The sequence below is a fragment of the Haliotis cracherodii genome, unplaced genomic scaffold (assembly GCF_022045235.1).
Source record: "Haliotis cracherodii isolate W230 unplaced genomic scaffold, xgHalCrac1.p SCAF_7, whole genome shotgun sequence".
In the NCBI taxonomy this organism is placed as follows: domain Eukaryota; kingdom Metazoa; phylum Mollusca; class Gastropoda; order Lepetellida; family Haliotidae; genus Haliotis; species Haliotis cracherodii.
The window spans coordinates 36,061,565-36,082,782 of record NW_027266330.1 but is presented as its reverse complement, the minus strand read 5'-3'; the positions used below and the strand labels follow the sequence as shown (position 1 = coordinate 36,082,782).

The 21,218-nt window shown below is 39.6% G+C and overlaps 1 protein-coding gene across 1 annotated transcript in view; it reads right to left on the bottom strand.

Annotated features, from left to right (window-relative positions):
- Window positions 1–21,218, bottom strand: part of LOC139447578 (ATP-binding cassette sub-family C member 5-like) — a 78,313-nt gene that overhangs the window by 46,412 nt on the left and 10,683 nt on the right. The window contains exons 2-3 of the mRNA XM_071228986.1: window positions 15,259–15,355; window positions 9,377–9,468 (exon numbers count right to left, since the gene is read on the bottom strand). Of these exons, the coding sequence (XP_071085087.1) occupies window positions 9,377–9,429 (53 nt within the window). The 5' untranslated portion in view covers window positions 9,430–9,468; window positions 15,259–15,355. The remainder of the gene's footprint in view (window positions 1–9,376; window positions 9,469–15,258; window positions 15,356–21,218) is intronic.

Here is a 21,218-nt window from a genome sequence, read left to right as displayed (position 1 = left end):
CACAATAATCTGACATGAACACAATGAGTTGGTGAGTGAGTATGGTTTTACGCTGCTTTTAGCAATATTCCAGCAAAAGGCTTCACACATTGTAAACCATGTCTGGAATCGAACCTGGGTCTTTGGCATGACAAGCGGACGCTTTAACCACAAGGCTACCCCACCGCCCCTAACATGATGAACCTCCCCATGACAGCCGATAAGACAACTTCATCAACAACAATCACTGTCAACAATAACATAAGCGATTCCAGGGGAGAGGGGGGCTTCTGCATTGGAGCCACCCTCCCTTTTAAAGCATACTATCATGTTAACATATTAAAACATTAATCGAATCATTTGGTGACAAGTTTTCAACAAAAATAACATTTAATTGATTGCTTCTTTGCTGTAGGACCAACTATTTGATTTGTATGGGGGAGCGGGGAGATTTGTTTTGAGAACAATCTATTTCTAACCTATCTGTATCCAACAAACTATGTATTTACTGATCACCTTCAAACAATCTTTGCATTTTCACTATTAATACAAAAATTTCAATGTTTGGATATTTTCCACAAAACTAACTATTCCATTCTTTATCCACTGCCAACAAGCTATTCATTTTGGGCATATTTCTGAACAAACTGTTCATTTAGAAAATCTTCCATCCCCATCCCACAGAAACAAATGGATGCTCCCTTACAAACACAAACTGTTTCCTGAAAGAATTACTTGCATTCAACATCCATTTATTTTTTTAGTGCACCCCCACTTTATCCCTGTCCGCTAATCTTTTTTCCCCAAAGGGCTATATTTAGCTGACTAAGATACGCCTAGATAACACAACCACTACAACACAAACAACCATCACCTTCTCACACTGACAGGGACTATAAAGTATGTCACTCAAAGCTTATCAGTTTTGTCAATTATGATGCCATGACCTTGGCCTATTTATTCCTGATAACAGGAAAATAAGATCCCAGGGGGTATACAGGATATAGATCTACAGTGATACGACCACCGGAGTCACAACACGTCTTGGTTTCAAAAACATAAGTGTCTTCCTTACATGGGGTCAGGTGAATTGGGGAGTAATGTTGCCTACAAAATTATTGCATTAATATGCGATGTGTATGCACTACATACACTAGTACTAGTCCGAACAGTCTGTCTCACAGTCCCTGAATCATTTTATTTTCCCTTCCGTATAGCCCTCTCTGTAATGCAAAAGCCCTAAATGAAGCAAGTCTAGATTTCAGGTTCTGAATCTCCTATCTCACTAGGGCTCCTTTTTCAATATAAAAGGGGTTATTTGTTCTATCAAAATTATACTATTTTCAGAGACAAAGTATCAGTCTTTTGTCTGGACAAATGCCAGTTTTATAGTGTGAGCCCATTGAGATACCATGCCACAGTTGATACTGTTCCAAGCCGACTAGTCCTTCTTTAAGCCCCTAAATACCGAGCGCCAGGAAGGGTAACATCAAGTTCCATCTTTTGGTATGGCGCGGCTGGGGATCGAACCTAGACCTTCCATTCTCCGCGTGGACACTCTACCACTAAAACCACGGAGACGGTCCCATCCAGAAGAAGACAGAACACGTTCAATACGGGCGAATCAGGGAAGCCAAACAAACACTGGATCCTTTCACAGTGAGTGAGTTAGTTGGGTTTAACAGTATTCCAGTAATATCACAGCCGTATCAGCTTTATGTGGGAGGAAAGCACGAAGTGATGCAGGTCACATACGTTTACCACTTGGGTGAGACCCACGAGCACGGGTATGGTGCTGACAAACCTAGAATCATAATCAGGGCGAACTGGGATTCGAACCCAGAATCTCAGGTTTCTGGCGTGCCCAAGGGACGCAACTCTGAACAGCAAATGGCTGCACCTTAGACGTCCCGGCCACCCATACCCCGGATCCTGCCACAACTAAGGGATGTAACTCTACACAACAAAGTAACGACTGAAAGAAACTTTACAAACTGTCTCGCGACTTATGTCTAAAGATATGGACAAATCAACCAGAACTGAAACCAACTTCTGGACTGCAAAACAAACAGACCTAATGCAGCTAATCTTGTACTTCTGACATGTTTGACCTTACGCCTAATGACATGAGGCGAGTTGGGAGGAAGTACCACAGCTTAACTTCCTCCTCATGACTGGTAGCAAGGTCTGCTGCTTGACCCAGACATGCCTGGACCGGAAGACTGGGGAAAGTACTGTCACTTCCTGCTTTGCATACAAGAACTGTGATTGATGATACAGTCTGAGCTTGAGGAGAATGTCAGGAAAACGTCCTGAATTGTAATGGGGTTTAATGTTGCGTTCAAGATTATTGCACTTATATAGTGCATGCATGCGCGTGTGTGTGTGTGCTTGTGTGCACTAGTCCGGAGTAATGACAATATATTTTATAGTGCTATCCCTCTGAGATCATCTTCCCGAGGCAAGAGAGTTAACTGACTATAAAAGTCCAGTTTCCACCCTTGCTGAACTAGGCTGGTATTATGGAGTTACATTTTGGCTGGACTAAGGAGTCTATGCATAATCCAATCAAAATGGCGCAACGAAATCGAAATTCGGTTAGTAAACTGTTGTGCAGATTTTGGTCAATTGCAGGATTTGCAAAGCATGTGCACCCCCAACTCGTTGTCAACAGATATTTTCCAAATATTTTCATGTTTTTGATCAAGATGCTCACGTGATTTGATGCATTTCGCGATGTAAGAAAGACCCGTTTTATCACAATATAGACCTTGATTATCGATCAGATTGTCTTGAGTGGGTGCCACTGTTTTGTTTGAATGCAAGTGATACGAGAGGTGGAATCTGATTGATCCATAGGAGCTGCTTAGAAGGGACATAACTGGTAATAGCCACTGGTGGCACTACAATCAAGCCCAGGAATTCCAGCCTAGTTCGGCAAGGGTAGAAACCAAACTTTTAAAGTCAGTTAACTCTCTTGCCTCGGGAAGATGTCTGAGATACATGAATACCCCACTCAGACACAGTATTCTGACTCTGAGCTGACCAGTCCTGGTTTTAGCCCCTTAATGCCAAGCGCCAGGGTAACGACAAGTACCATCTTTTAACGTCTTTTGGTATGACACAGCCGGGCATAAAACCCCGGACCTTCCACTCTCCAAGCGGATGCTCTACCACTAGACCACGGAAGCTGTGAATTGTAAATAAGAAATACCCACTTCATCATGTCATGGATACAAGTGACTTGTATATCACTGACAACAGGACCAATACAGAGGAAGACGCTTTAGAGCTTAGTTTTACATCATTGCACTGAATGAAATGACAATGAAAATATAGACTTTAAAATATAACGTTTATTTCAGAATGCGCCTGGGCTCTTAGTTCGTAATTCAAGACAAATCCTTAAAAACATAAAAATTGTTCCTGATTCAGAGAATTATGAGAATTACAATACCGTATATCGCTGTGTATAAGGCGAGATTTTCGTACCTAAAATGAGGGGGTTAAGAAGGGGGGTCGTCTTATACACGGAGTCGAAGATCTCACGTTTTTTTCCAGTTGTTTCACTTTCAGCTTCCACTGGCGATGTCGACCGGCGTTCGATAGCCAGCCCAGCATTTGACAATAAAACTTTGCATTTCGTTCTAAATAACTGTTCAAATAACTATTTCCATACAAAAACATGATTTGTATCTGTTTTCCTTGAATAAAGTTAAATATTTTCTGCAAATAAAGTCGAAATGACCCTCGCCTCGATCCAGAATGTCAAGCCAGCTTACACGGTAAAACAATCAACATCCGTGAGTAGAGAGCCGAAAGTACCGGTAAGCATTTGCATATTGCACATGTGACCTAACATGTGATAGCCGGTGAAGCTGAAATCAATTCCCGTTGTTTTTACAGTTGTATTAACAACTGTTGGAGACGGTGTGTATAAGTGAGAGTTGAATAAACACGCTGAATGTGACGCAAACATAAGCCTCGTTAGATACAACATAGTTAATTGGCGATTAAATATTACTCCCATTATCTCACCAAAGATCAAACCCATTGTTTCTTGTCATAGTCGGAGGGAAGCCGTGTAGTAGATTTAAGGGATTATAGAATGGTTGAGTATTTGAGTAGACCATGGATGGGTATAAATAATTTGTTATTCGTTGACTTGACATTCTTCATCATGAATTCCAAGAGAAAACGATTCGCCTACGACGCTGCTTTCAAGCTTAAGGTGGTTTCCTATGCTGAAAGTACAAACAACAGTGCTGCTGCACGTGAGTTTTCATTGAATGAATCAATGGTAAGGAAATGGAGGACAGCGAAGCCGTCTCTTGAGGAGATGCCAAAGACGAAGAAGGCCAGACGAGGATCTGAGACGCCATTCAAGCCACTGGAAGATATTCTTTTCCAGTGGATCGGAGAGTTACGACAGTCAGCGTGCATCGTCACATGCATGATGATTCGACAGCGAGCACTCTCTGTTTACCGTACGAGGAAAGACATGTATTTTGAAAAAAAAAAATTGTAAATAAGCAAACACTAACTGTTCTTGAAATAACACAACCCAAAGGGTGTTAAGACACATTCTTGATTCTCATGTCTATTTTGAAAACTGACTGGATAAAGGTCGACTGGAAATGACGGTGGCCTACATACTCATGAAATACACCAGATACTATTGATTTTAGATTTCATGGTCTTCTGAGACAAAAAAAGAGTTTTAATACCCAGTATTTGTCAAGGCAGGTTAATAAGTATCTTAATATAGTAACATGTTAATGATTAGAAATTCTCTAACAAACAATCAAAAATAGCACCAAGGCTATTGCTCACCAGGCACAGTTCAGTGTCAGTGTTCATAAGCAACATTTATCTACAGTGAAATCTATAGGCATCAGGGGTGTCACGATAAATCGAAATATCGGTATATCGCTATTGGTAAGCACTTAAAGTCAATAAATCGATTGTTAAATCAGTTTCCGATTAATAGTATCGATTTCAATTAGGAATATCGATAGTTGCGATTGTTTTACACTTTCAATAAAATACATGCAATGCTGTTCAAATTTGTTTTTCTTTTGATCATGAGTGGTAGTAATTTAAACATGGTAATGTTAAAGTTTCTTTTTCTTAAATTATTAGGGTAAAGATAAAAACAAATCAGTCATATCTCAAACTTTACTTTTTGTTTGTTGTTATGGTAATCATATTCAAAGGAAACTTCAGTTCCAAGGTTGAATTCAACTCTAAAACTCTCCATCTAAAATGATACACTGAAAACCATCGATATTTATCGCAATAGTTGCTTGCAATATCAATAGTTATCGCAATAGTTTCTTTCAATACCAACAGTTATCGCAATAGTGATTTCCAGGCCAATAGTCACCCCTAGTAGGCATCATGTAAAGGCAACAGTTCAGTGGGTTTTAAAATCGTTTTCATTTCAAACATAACATTGTGTTGTTTGTTTGTTTGTTTGTTTGTTTAAGCTACGAACATGTGTCCACAACCAGCTTTTGTCTTTTGAACCTGCTCCGAAATAATTATAGTCAAGAAGTTTCCATGCAATTTGAAATAAATATGTGAATCGCGATATGTATCGTTACCTACGTATCAAGATATGTATGGTATCGAGACCTTGCTGAATCCTTTCACCCCTAAGTGGAATACTGTATAAAGAAGCTTTAAATCCGACTCACTCACTCACTCACTCACTCTGTGTTATTTGCTCTCTAACACAAGGGATTTTGAACTCACTGAGCAACAGAGGGTGACCTAGTTTGGGTTAGTTAAGATTCTGGGAGTTAAACTGGGAAGCATCAAATAACAATCACTGAGGTTTTACTTGGAGGTGACAGACACCATCTAATGATTCCTTTTTAAAGAATGTGACATAAACATGCTTCACTTTCAGCTTTAAGCACATAAACTGTTCCCTTCATTTAAAGGCTTTATAAATGACCCTGTTAGGACAGGCAATACATTATCTAAGGGTTGTTAACAATTACTGAATTTCACTGTGCGCTGAAAGAAAATTGTTATTGATCCGCAAACGCTATTGGCCCATCACTTCCCTGCTAAACATATTTTTTTCAAATGTATCTAGTAATTTGAGTTTGACAAAAAATAGGTTTTTTTTCCAAATCTAGTAGACATGTTGAAGTTGAAGTCATGTTACCATGGTTACATATCACACCAGTGGTTGTGAGGGAATTAGTCGTGACGAAGTGTAAACTTGGTAGCTAGACAGGTCATTGTGAAAAACTTCATCAGTGAAAGAAAATTGTAAAAGATCAAAGTTTTCATTTGTTGTACTGAACCACCATTCAATGTTTTAGTAATTGGCAGCACTGCACAGTCAGTCATACTTCAGTTGTATAAACAAGTAGACAAGTAAACAGAAAAACAGGTAAACATGTAAACAGGAAAACAGGAAAACAAGTAAATTGAAAAACAGGAAACAAGTAAACAGGAAAACAGGGAAACAAGTAAACCTGTAAACGGTAAACAAGTAAACCAGTAAACAGGTAAACAGGGAAACAGGGAAACAGGACAACAGGAAACAGGACAACAAGACAACAAGGAAACAGGGAAACAAGACAACAGGAAACAGGACAACAGGGAAACAGGGAAACAAGACAACAGGAAACAAGACAACAGGACAACAAGGAAACAGGGAAACAAGACAACAGGACAACAAGGAAACAGGGAAACAAGCCAACAGGAAACAGGACAACAGGGAAACAGGGAAACAAGACAACAGGAAACAAGACAACAGGACAACAAGGAAACAGGGAAACAAGACAACAGGAAACAGGACAACAGGACAACAAGGAAACAGGACAACAGGGAAACAAGGAAACAGGGAAACAAGACAACAGGAAACAGGACAACAGGACAACAGGGAAACAAGACAACAGGACAACAGGGAAACAAGACAACAGGACAACAAGGAAACAGGGAAACAAGACAACAGGACAACAGGACAACAGGGAAACAAGACAACAGGTAAACAGGGAAACAGGACAACAGGACAACAGAGAAACAGGACAACAGGACAACAGGAAACAGGACAACAGGGAAACAGGACAACAGGACAACAGGAAACAGGACAACAGGGAAACAGGACAACAGGACAACAGGGAAACAGGACAACAGGGAAACAGGACAACAGGACAACAGGGAAACAAGACAACAGGGAAACAGGACAACAGGACAACAGGGAAACAGGACAACAGGACAACAGGGAAACAGGACAACAGGACAACAGGGAAACAAGACAACAGGGAAACAGGACAACAGGACAACAGGAAACAGGACAACAGGGAAACAGGACAACAAGGAAACAGGGAAACAAGACAACAGGACAACAAGGAAACAGGACAACAGGGAAACAGGACAACAGGACAACAAGGAAACAGGGAAACAAGACAACAGGTAAACAGGAAACAGGACAACAGGGAAACAAGACAACAGGACAACAAGGAAACAGGGAAACAAGACAACAGGACAACAGGACAACAGGACAACAGGGAAACAGGACAACAGGACAACAGGAAACAGGGAAACAGGACAACAGGACAACAGGAAACAGGACAACAGGGAAACAAGACAACAGGACAACAGGGAAACAGGACAACAGGACAACAAGGAAACAGGGAAACAGGACAACAAGGAAACAGGACAACAGGACAACAAGGAAACAGGACAACAGGACAACAAGGAAACAGGGAAACAGGACAACAAGGAAACAGGACAACAGGACAACAAGGAAACAGGACAACAGGACAACAGGACAACAAGGAAACAGGACAACAGGGAAACAGGACAACAGGACAACAAGGAAACAGGGAAACAGGGAAACAAGACAACAGGGAAACAGGACAACAGGACAACAGGGAAACAGGACAACAGGACAACAGGGAAACAGGACAACAGGGAAACAGGACAACAGGACAACAGGGAAACAGGACAACAGGACAACAGGGAAACAGGACAACAAGGAAACAGGACAACAGGAAACAAGACAACAGGGAAACAGGACAACAGGACAACAAGGAAACAGGGAAACAAGACAACAGGACAACAAGGAAACAGGACAACAGGACAACAAGGAAACAGGGAAACAAGACAACAGGTAAACAGGGAAACAGGACAACAGGACAACAAGGAAACAGGGAAACAAGACAACAGGTAAACAGGGAAACAGGACAACAGGGAAACAAGACAACAGGACAACAGGAAACAGGGAAACAGGGAAACAGGACAACAGGACAACAGGAAACAGGACAACAGGGAAACAGGACAACAGGACAACAGGGAAACAAGACAACAGGACAACAGGGAAACAGGACAACAGGGAAACAGGACAACAGGACAACAGGAAACAGGACAACAGGGAAACAGGACAACAGGACAACAGGGAAACAGGACAACAGGAAACAGGACAACAGGGAAACAGGACAACAGGACAACAGGGAAACAGGACAACAGGACAACAGGGAAACAGGACAACAGGGAAACAAGACAACAGGGAAACAGGACAACAGGACAACAGGAAACAGGACAACAGGGAAACAGGACAACAGGACAACAGGACAACAGGGAAACAAGACAACAGGACAACAGGAAACAGGACAACAGGACAACAGGGAAACAGGGAAACAAGACAACAGGACAACAGGGAAACAGGGAAACAGGGAAACAAGTAAACCAGTAAACCAGTAAACAGGGAAACAAGTAAACTGGAAAATGGGCAAACAAGTAAACAGGTTACCAGGTAAACCTGTAAACAAGTATACAGGTAACAAGCAAACAGGCAAACAGGTAAACAGGTAAACAGGTAAACAGCAAAAAATTAACTCGAACAGCAGTGAGTGTATAAATAACAGTTTACTTGGGGCCACAACAACATGTGAAGGGTATATCATTCTCCAGGACTTTTTGGCAAACACCAACTCCTGGATCCACGTGTTTTTTTGCAATCTCAAATTACCCGCCCTTGGTTTATCTGAACATTTTACCAACCAATCACCTGTCGAGTTAAGGGAAAAGGAAATGGCTAGGGAACTTGCCTTTGCCAGTTTTAGTGGACACTGAGGCCGGGCATGTCAGTGGGCTAGCACAATACACCCAGCATTAGTCCGGACTAGCACAAGCAGCCACACACACACATACACACATACACACTTGCATACACTTCACTATCAAAGACAAATACTGAAGAGATACTGCACGCAGACAGTCCTTATGACCTGAGCGTAGTACAGTCGTCAGTCATTTTAATAACTATCAGACAATGGCCGATGACTGAACACTCATACTGTACACCCTGAATACTGATATATTAATACAAAGCTTTGATCTGTAATCATGGTAACACAGAACCTATACTCACCCCAGACTCAAGTCCTCGACACGTTCTTCAATGTCTGCGTTTCTGTCAGCCATGGTTGGAGTTGGTTACTATTGGACACTTAACACTGTAGCCTGTAAAGAAGAATGGATGTGTGAGTGAGTGTCTGTACAATATCGAGGAAAGCCATGACAGAGCATGACACTGACAGAGCTGTAGATAAGCTTTTGGTTATTTGGGTATTTTACCAAGGGGTTTGATTTTGATTGGGTATCCGCAAGTTTTAGACGGTATTCCATTTTATTTACCCACCTGTTTCTTGACATTTGGGTTTTTAACTTAAAACATGTTTCGTAACAATCCCTGTAAATCATTTAAAACCATGTGAACAGTAGAATACCCATCTGTGTCTGCTTGCAGCTCCCTCTGCGGGAAGCCATTTTTTGTTAATTTGTTTATTTCTTTAATAACCAATCAGCAATTAATTAAGATACAACATGTACATTAACTAGGCACGATGTGCTTTTCAAATGGCATCTATCCATCAACCATGTCTGTTGCAGAAGCTTTTCCGAATGTAACTGTCGATAAGTGAAATTTAGTGATCAGCTTGTACACAATCATTTTATCTAACAGTTGTAAATTGACGGGAAAATATGGACCCACATTTTAGAAAATGGTTATTAGTAATATAAGCTAACCTAATGAAGCTTTGCAATTCAAAAATGTGGTAACTCCTGTTGCAATCTCTACAAGGAAAAAAGATGACCCACATTTAGAAATTGATTATCAACTCGGAGATAACCTATGACTATGTGCACATAACACTCAACACGCCTGATACAGCAACTACTGACTCTCTAAAACGTAGGCCCACCTCCAGCCAACCATCTCTATATTCAAGTAAAACGTAGGCCCACCTCCAGCCAACCATCTCTATATTCAAGTAAAATGTAGGCCCACCTCATGCTAACCATCTCTATATTCAAGTAAAACGTAGGCCCACCTCCAGCCAACCATCTCTATATTCAAGTAAAACGTAGGCCCACCTCCAGCCAACCATCTCTATATCAAAGTAAAACGTAGGCCCACCTCCAGCCAACCATCTCTATATTCAAGTTAAACGTAGGCCCACCTCCAGCCAACCATCTCTATATTCAAGTAAAACGTAGGCCCACCTCCAACGGACAATCTCTATATCCATGTATAACGTAGGCCCACCTCCAGCCAACCATCTCTATATTCAAGTAAAACGTAGGCCCACCTCCAGCCAACCATCTCTATATTCAAGTAAAAAGTAGGCCCACCTCCAGCCAACCATCTCTATATCCAAGTAAAACGTAGGCCCACCTCCAGCCAACCATCTCTATATTCAAGTAAAACGTAGGCCCACCTCCAGCCAACCATCTCTATATTCAAGTAAAACGTAGGCCCACCTCCAGCCAACCATCTCTATATTCAAGTAAAACGTAGGCCCACCTCCAGCTAACCATCTCTATATTCAAGTAAAACGTAGGCCCACCTCAAGCCAACCATCTCTATATCCAAGTAAAACGTAGGCCCCACCTCCAGCCGACCATCTCTATATCCAAGTAAAACGTAGGCCCACCTCCAGCCAACCATCTCTATATTCAAGTAAAACGTAGGCCCACCTCCAGCCAACCATCTCTATATTCAAGTAAAACGTAGGCCCACCTCCAGCTAACCATCTCTATATTCAAGTAAAACGTAGGCCCACCTCCAGCCAACCATCTCTATATTCAAGTAAAACGTAGGCCCACCTCCAGCCAACCATCTCTATATTCAAGTAAAACGTAGGCCCCACCTCCAGCCGACCATCTCTATATCCAAGTAAAACGTAGGCCCACCTCCAGCCAACCATCTCTATATTCAAGTAAAACGTAGGCCCACCTCCAGCTAACCATCTCTATATTCAAGTAAATAAAGTGGGCCCTCATTGGGAGAATACTTCATGAGTTTTAAATTTCATCTGCTATAACATTTTTAATTTGCTGCAAGTTATGGAGGGAAAGATGAAAATTAAAAACATTGTACATTCAAACATTTGATGAAGAATAATACCTTAGGGATTAGAAGGCCAAATAACAGTTTGACCAATGACAACATACAGCCTGACCAACACCATTTTTCACAAATACAAAAAAACAGGGGTAGATTGTAATTTCAGGGTTTTTTTAGTTGGTCAGTCTCATAACCAACTTAATAACCAAAAAGGTAAGAAAAGAAGCCTTAGAATCACATCCAGTTATATATGTATATATAAGACAGCCATTCATCATTATCAATTCATAACTTTACACGGGTTAAAGTCTTTGATTGACATTTAGAAGCTGGAAGAACATGAATAAATGACACTCTGTTATGGATAACAAAATCCAAAGAAAGAAGCCAGCCATTAACACAGGCCAGGGCATTAAAAATGTTAACCTAGAAATGTCATAGACAAAAATATAAAAATATCACAATTAATTAACATATTTTTCGCATTAAAACTATTTATATTTTTTACATTTACCAAGTGTTCTATTTCCATAACAAAAACACCATGGCTTATGCCCCTTGCAATACGACGTCATTGGTGCCAATTGATAAACATTATGACGTCATCATGCTTTGTTAGAGCCGCTTCACGTGGTGTAGGTATAGGTGGGTGATTCTAGCTTCTCAGATGCCAGCCAGCATAGTGTTATGCTGAGTCACCACTGCGCCGGAGTGTGTCGTAGGCCATGTTGTTTTACCGCAAACTGGTACTTGATATCTTTTGCGTTGAGAATAGACAGGGGCCCAGTTGAAATGGCACCAATTACATCATAATCTAAGGGGGATAACTCAGGCCTGTTAAGCTCGAAAAACGAAGGCCTCATAACGGCATATCACTTTCACACTATTGTGAGCTTCCTAATTTCACTGTGAAAAAAATGAGTGTATATTTTCAAACACAGATACTAACTAATTCTAAAATTGCGTTTTGTTTAGAAAAAGAAAGAAAGTGATTTTGGCGTGTACACTTCCCTTTTAATCATATTGCTCATGTCAGTGTTCCCAAATCTCTTGTATCATAAAACATGTTAATGTTTCTCCTTCCTAATCTAATGTTATAACATTTCAGATCTTAACCATCATCTAAAAGACAACAGATGATGCCAAGACAAATTTGACTTGTCTTCATTGTCTCTATGGTCTGAAAATAGATTTTCTTAGTCTTTCAATCTTATGTCTAGTGCATATGTTCACAAACAGGACCATTAGCTGATATAAAGAATGTAAGATCAAGTGAATTGTCCAGTTATCTTACTTACTGGGTTGTTTCATCAAATAAGAGGACAGTATTAAACATATGTCAGTCTGTGTGGAAGTTTTCACAATTCATATTTTGAAAAAGACAGATAAATCACATTTGTGACAGAGAGGATTGTATGCTAGCTGAAGCAGACAGATTCAGAGCCATTGTCAACGTGAGTCGCGTTCATCCCTAGGTTATTTGAATGTCCGTGGCCTTCTAGAATGTTACTAGACTTTAAGGATTTCTGTGGCCAGTGACGGACGTAATTCAAACTCCTTCCACACAGACACCACATCAAAGTTATTTGTGTACTGATTACAGAACTTTTACTGACAAGGTGGGGAAGTGGGGTGGTAGTTCCCCATACGGACAACCCTGTCTGTGTCTGCTGGGCGACGCCTTTTATGTTGCCTCCAAACATACATGAAATAGAATGAACCAGTATACGATGATACACATCAGGAACGCAGAGAAAAAATAAATTTGTTCTTGTTGTATATCAAGACACCAATTCATCTTTCATAAATGTTTATGTTTTGGGGCCTAACATATCCACAATTAACCAAAATATGTTATGCATGTATCTACAAAAATATATATATACAGGCTAGGTATTTGCCCACAGCAACACCTGCAGAACGTTTTATTCATGCAATTAATGTGCAACTTATCCCTGTTTTCCCTGCCTCAACTACTCGTGGGTTTATGAATTTATCCCCAAATGATGTCAACTTGACAAGTTCTCCACAAGCAAACTTGTTGAAGATTTCCATAAGAGTCAAAGACTCAGGCAAAGAACAGCCATACCAGCCTTTTATTGTTTGTTCACACTCTTGTATTTTCAAAATATTGTAAATTGCTGTGTAAAAACAGGTTTTTTGTAGGGGGGTTTCAAAGGGGGATGCCCTTTACACAGGGTCGAAGAGTTTTGATGTGCCCCACCCCACCCCGCCCCGCCCCGCCCCACCCCAACACAAGGTCTTTACCATGAGGATGTAGCACAGGAAATATCATGTCAACAAGTCTGTATGGAAGTACGTAAATTAATCTTGTAATTACACTGTCTGGTTTAAAAAAGTGTTCATTAGGGCTGCAAAGAATACACTATAAGGCGAATACACTATAAGGCGAATACACTATAAGGCGAATACAATTCGTATAATGAATATAGGGTAACGAATATGAATATTTATTCACGAATAATAACAAGTCAGCAGTTGATGTATTATTCATGATATTCAGTGAAACAATAACAAAATAAATGATTTGACATGGTTTGTTAATTATTAATAAATTATACATTAATATACTTCACTTATCCAGGTACTAGTGTCTGCTCAAATGCGACAATGACCAGTGACTAAAATAATGTCACGGAAGAAATCTATGTATATAACATGTTCTTATGGATATTTTAAGGGTCAGGGTATGTAAATGCACATGACTGCATAGTCATGAATATTCGATTCTAATGACCACGAATAACGAATTCAATTCATGAATGGATACGGTTCGATTCACCGAATACGCGAGTGAATCGTAACAGCCCTAGTGTTTATTGTATATCTGGACTGATGCTTGAAACCTAACTAATTTCATTCAATATTGTTTACATTCATTTCGTGTGGGAAGTCATCAGTAGATCACACAACTCACCGGCGATGACATAAGCTCTCTTGACTGTCAGCATGATCAGTCAGATGGGTTTGATATAGAATTATCATAAATAAAACTGATTGTTGAAAAACATAAGAATATATTACCATGATTATACCTAAACAATGCATTTGACTGTAACATCTGGGAGTGGTGAGGACTGCAACATCTGATAGTGGTAAGAGCTGTCTACAGTTTTCATGCTTATAGTAATACAACACATTTAATAAACATTATGTGTGGTTTGCATATCTGTCAACACAGATTATTATTATTATTATTATTATTATTATTATGTTGTTGTTGTTGTTGTTGTTGTTGTTGTTGTACCACACTTATCTAGATACTAAAATCTGCTCAAATGTGGCTTGTTTGTTCCCCAACCAGTGGATCTGCATACACTTAGTTATTATTATTATGATGATTATTATTATGATTATTATTTTGTACCACACTTATACAGATACTAGAACCTGCTCAAATGTGTCTTGTTTGTTCCCCAACCAGTGGATCTGCGTGCACTTAGTTATCATTCTCAACTCCCTGGGGAGTATACGACCCAAGCTGCCTGGCGCTAGAGGGTTTTTACATCCACCTCACATATCGGGCACCCATTGAACAGAGGCACATTTTGAGCTAAGTCACCAGCCCAGGGTGACACCACACGTTTTGACCCCGGTCACCTACCATCAGATGAGTCTCCAGGGTGAATGTACTGTCCACTAGGCATAATGACATAAGGCCAGGCTTTTTTTATTTTTAGGATTACAGTGTTTTGTTTTTAACTAAAAGGTGATGATAACAAATAAAATAACTAACTACGCAGCTATCGACTGGGGGAAACAATAGATATCTGATTTACTTATTTATTTTACTTTATTTTTTTTCACATTTTCTCAAAAATTAGAGTTGGCAGGTCCGTAATCAGAAAAATATAAAACGGTCATCTTAACATGACTCTTACCTTCTGGCCATCACTGTTCTCCCCACACTGATGCTGATGACAAGTATCTCATAGTGTCAACTGTTTCTTGTTGGAAACTACGTCCTCGCTCCTTGGTCTGGAAACGTAAAAAACAAACACTGAAAATCACCTCCAGTTAGTGCACAAAACATACTAGCAGCCCCGTGAAGATCCGGCTTAGAATAGGTCTTCAGCAACCCATTCTTGCTATAAAAGGTGACTTTGCTTGTCGTAAGAGGCGACTAATGGGATCCGGTGGTCAGGCTCGCTGACTTGGTTGATCCATGTCATAGTATCCCAATTGCGTGGATCGATGCTCATGATATCACTCCCTGGATTGTCTGGTCCAGACTCGATTATTTACAGACCGCCGTCATATAGCTGGAATATTGCTGAGCGTAGCATTAAACAACAAACAAACAAACATACATGCACCTGTAGAGAGGGGTATTGGCAAAAGATGTAATCACATTATACCATGTTATACACTTCAACCTCGTGAATGTGGACTGTACTGTTCTCAGTGAAATTGAGTGATTAACAAATGTCAAGGTTCATAAATCATGTCCATGGATTCCCTGAGATTTAACATTGCAAAGTTACCAGACCCGATAAAATGTTGCCAGTCCAGAATTTTCTAGACTAATGAACAAAAGAAACAAATGGGTAAACATGAGAATAGTTCTGTTTAATGTTTGTTCTCAAAACATAACGAGGGGCACGGGTGGCCCAGTCGTCTAAGACGCCGCGATTCGCTGTGCAGAGTTGCCAGAAACCTGTGATTGTGGGTTCGAATCCCAGTTCGCCCCGATGATGTTTCTAGGTTTGTCAGCACCATACCAGTGCTCATGGGTTTCACCGAAGTGGTAAATGTCTGAGACCTGCATCACTTTGGGCTTTCCTCCCACATTAAGCTGACACGCCGCGATATAACTGGAATACTGTTAAAAGCGGCGTTAAACCCAACTCACTCACTCACTCTCAAAACATAACAAAAAGCTGGTGGATTGTCAGCTTGGTAGCTTATACTTGTTGAAATTTTATTCATCAATAATCATGATAATGTGTTTAACATTAACATTACAGTTAATTTACCATATCCATTGAATTTAAACTAGAATGCTTAGTAAATTTACGGAATACAATAATGTCCCAACCATCTGGCAGGCAACTTTTTATAACTGACCGTCCATCAGTAAAACAGACTATCTCGGACTGTCAGGCCAAGAGATTTTATTTGACAAAACTATAGGATTAACTGGTTTTCACTGAATACAACAATGTGTTAGGTTTCAGTTTCTGGAATGCCCTTGTAAAGAAGATCATTTCCGTCAAACATGCTTAATCCCCAGCATGAAAACAAAAAGACAAATCTATGTCAAAAAGATTTTCCTTTCATATGAACCTGCAGCAAATAGTATCATGTATATAAAATGATAAACTGTGCAAAAAAGGTAACATGCAAACAGCAGAAGAAATAGGGAAAAGTGCAATGAATAGAGATCATCTTGACACCCATATCTAACCGAGTCAGCTAGGCCTCAAGCAAGCAAGCAAGCATTACATCCTTAACATTCCATGACGTTGCGTACAAAACTGAAAGGACTGATACATGTTATCAGTCCTGTGGATTGATGTGGATTAACAGGCCCTGTGTCTGATAAGAACAGTGACATTTCACTTTTATCCGGGAGGAAAAAACAACACATAAAGACTGATACATAATGTATAACGTGATTTATCATCCAATACTGGCTCCCACAGGAGATATCGCTTGGATGAGATCAAGCGATATCTACACTGTAGATATCGCTGCAATGAAATTACATCACAATGCTTTGCAAACCATTGTGACGTCACTGGTTACCATGACGTCACAATCAAATGACATCACTAATGATTCTGCTACTGAAGCTGTTTGCAGTACTCTTTACACTGAAGACACTGCTAATTACTGTCGACAAATTGAAAAAGTTGAAAGAATGATGTTGTATGATAAATAAAATCTCACCCTCGTGTCTTTTGATATCAAATATATCAACACTCGTTGATAAAAGTGGCAAAAATCCTCGGCAAGCCTCGAATTTTTCAACTTTTATCAACTCGTGTTGATATATTTGATATCAAAAGACACTCGGGTGAGATTCTCTATACGTCAGAAGATTGTTTCAAACCCACAGTGCAGTAAATTGACATTCAGATAAAGTATGTGCTTCTCTATAAATAGAATCATGTTAAAATAATACATTTTAGTGTAAACATCATCAGTGTAAAAGTATAACAGGCTTGAAAGGAAATGAATGACCCTAATCGCAGATCTACATGTGTGTGCAGTAGGGCTGCAACGAATACACTATGAGGCGAATATGTATCACAAATATAGGGTATCGAATACGAATATTTATTCACGAATACTACAAGTCAGCACTTGTTATTGTATTTATTGTATTCAATGAAAAATACACTGATCGCTTGCTGCAACACTATCTTTGGGGTCCAAATAATTGATGAGCATAATGGACAATCAGTCGTTTAACCAGGGTGGAGTCGTAGATGACCCACACAACAGACTACTGCGTGGTATATTTTCCATTTAGCATATCTTGCTTTGATAAATAACAGACAACTTCAAGTAAAAAAACGCTCTTTTAAATTTTTTGTTGAAAAAATATTCAATTCTTGTGACCACGAATAACGAATTCATTTCATGAAGGGATACGGTTTGATTCACGGAATACACAAGTGAATCGTAACAGCTCTAGTCTGCCAGGTCTGCAGACAGCATGTGTTTCTCCCAAATGATTATTTAGAAATTTTAACTTGTAGTAGATAATTATAAAGCATACATTTACAGGACATGCGGTTATTATAACATAGTAACAATATTTCACGTGCCATGTGTAATATCAGAGGTAGAAATTGGCACTAGTCCTGTAGTCCTTGCCAAATTGACCAATAGTTAAGTTATCATAAGGACTAGTAGAAATTTGCCCTTTTTAAGGTTTTTGCTATATGGTATCATTATAAGGACTAGTGAATGAAAACTGTTTGTTTCTAACGCTGAATATATGCTTATTATACAAAGGTCAGGATAACCTTTGATCAGTGTACCATATGTCACCAAACAGCTTATTGTTGGCACCTCAATCAGCGTAGACTACAACAACAAAAATGACAATTTCAACATTACCCATATTGGAGATGAGTAAATGGTTCCTACAATGATGGATTATAGTGTATGGATTCATAAGTAACTTATATATATTTCAAATTTAACAAAAAAGTATAATTGTGGGGGGTGGTTGGTTCATCCATGACGTAATGAATGACAAGCTAAAGAAATCTTTAAAAAACACATTTAGGCCTCGTAATAAATTGGAAATTAGTTGCTGTTTTGGTCAATTCGGGAGGGAATGAGGTGTACGAAGGTAGGTGGTATAATATGTATACTCTCATTGAAGTAAATCATTCAATCAGTGTATTTTACAGCGACCTCATCCAAAGACGAACATAGTCTTTGATATATAACTAACCTTACAGATTGAAGGTGAGGTGAAATGGGGTTTAAAGTCGCATCCAAGATTATTGCACTTATATAGCGATGTGCATGCACGTGTATGTGTGTGGCTGCTTGTACTAGTCTGGACTGATGCCGATTTATAGAGCTAGCACACTGAGATACCATGCCGCAGTTTAACATGAATACCCCACTCAAACAGTATACTGACTCCGAGCCAACCAGTTCTTGTTTTAGCCCCTTAATGCCGAGCACCAGACAGGGTAACAACAAGTACCATCTTTTGGTATGACGCGGTCGGGGATCGAACCCTTGAACTCCCCCTCTCCAGGCGGACGCTCTACCACAAGACCACGGGGGCGGTCTACAGATTGAAGAGGCGATTGAGATGTGTCTAGTGTTTATGATAGATTTGGGTTGCAAATCGCATCAAGTTATATCAAAGACGTATATACATACACGTCTTTGGTTATATTTGGGTGTGGGTAGAATCACAATTCTATTCTTAGCCTTAGGACTCTTAAATGAAAATACTCGTGAACATATTCTGTCAGCACCCCTGTCCAAAATGAGCACGTGTTTAATGATTGAAATAAAACATATTTAAGAACTAAAACCAGTCAAATAGGTATATTTGCAAATATACGCTCGTCCGGAGTCATTATATTTAACACGTCCCCCTTCTTGCACTAGATTTAGGCCAATAGAACAGCGTTCCGAACACACCCACTCGTAACCTCACCGACTCCTTTGCACTGATGAACTTATAAACAAACATATAGCTGAGTTGCTTGCAGAAAGTGGGTCATTCTTATTAATCGAAACAAGTGAATTGACTCAAATAACGCATGGATTTTTCTGACTTACCTCCGAGGACTTGGGTCATAGCTAACACAGTTGTTACTGAGGTGGAGGTAGTCAACCGGAACTAAGAAACAGGAAGTCCCGTTAACAAACGGGCAATAACATAGGACCGTACCTCACCGGGCTGGCAACGAGTATTTCTCAAAGTAAGTGCGTTGTCACGCCCGACCAATTACTATAATGGATTTTGTTTTGGATACCTTAAATTTGTTTCGGGGTCAAGTTATGTATAACTTCGCATGATACATATACGATTGAAATGTGTACACTTTTCATAAAAACAAGAAACCCTCGCATGATCTGTTTGAAAATATATACTCCGAGTTGACGCCTCAGACGCAATATTGAGCGAGGAGCGAATATATTGATTTTTTAATTTTGCTTGCTTACTTTATGATTACTACAGGCCGCCGTCATACAGCTGGAATATTGCTGGGTGTGGCGTTAAACAATATAAAAAAAGCAAACATTTAACTGGCAAGCCGTGATTTATATTTCACTGAGATGATGTTAATCCCACTCCTTCGTCTAATCAAATAGATCAAGTATCTTTGATCAAATTATGTTTTTTGGATTGGTCCAGTGGATCAAAATGCATATCGTGCTGTCGTCATTAATTTTGATCCAAGTTCAATAAATTGACCCTGACCTTATATCGTTTTCAATAATAAAAATAATAACTATTACTATTATAAAAATAATCGGCTAGACTGAGTTTCTCAAGGAGAGGCTATCTGAACGACCTCTGCATCGACATTATGTAATATTTGTGCTGAGGGCCCTGAGCAGATGATGAGCCAAACCATCCTGACTGTGCCAGGATCAACCAAGCCCTCTTTGATGCATTTTTATTATAATAATAATAATAATAATAATAATAATAATAATAATAATAATAATAATAATAATAATACCGAGTAGTCATGAAAACAACAACAATAATGATAATTTTACTGATGCTGATGATAATAACACTACTTACCACGCACATTTTATTTTTTTTATTTTGCTCTCTTAAACAATGTATATGTTCATTAAAATTGTGAGTACAATTATTACCCCGGTGAAAGGATCAGTTTAAACATGTTATTTCATTTTGCATTCACAGAGTGCTTAAAAAATATACATTTGACCTCCGAAGAATATCCATTGGCATAACTTGTATATTAAGGAAAAAACAAGTCATAATCTTGTGACTTACCCCAGGACCACGCACGACTGGGATGATGACAGTCAAGTCAAACCTCTGGGTGGAACATCCTGCAGCGATCAGATATATTGATCTGAACCTATAAATTCTTTGCACCTCCGTTCACAATTATGTGCGCTACATCACAAGAGGTTTTCCTATATCAAAGAACTCAAGATCAAGTCTATGGCAAGAAGCTGTCCATTGACACGCGCGTGAACTTGATCTATGCTTCCCATGTAAGTCGCAGTTGCTGTAACAAATATATCAGAGAATACAAGCGGACTAACACGGATTTAATGTTGATTACCACTGCCACAAATAGGGCCCCAGTGAACCTCAAAGGTATAACCAGCGTCTGACCCGATACATCGGGATCGATTTTCGAAG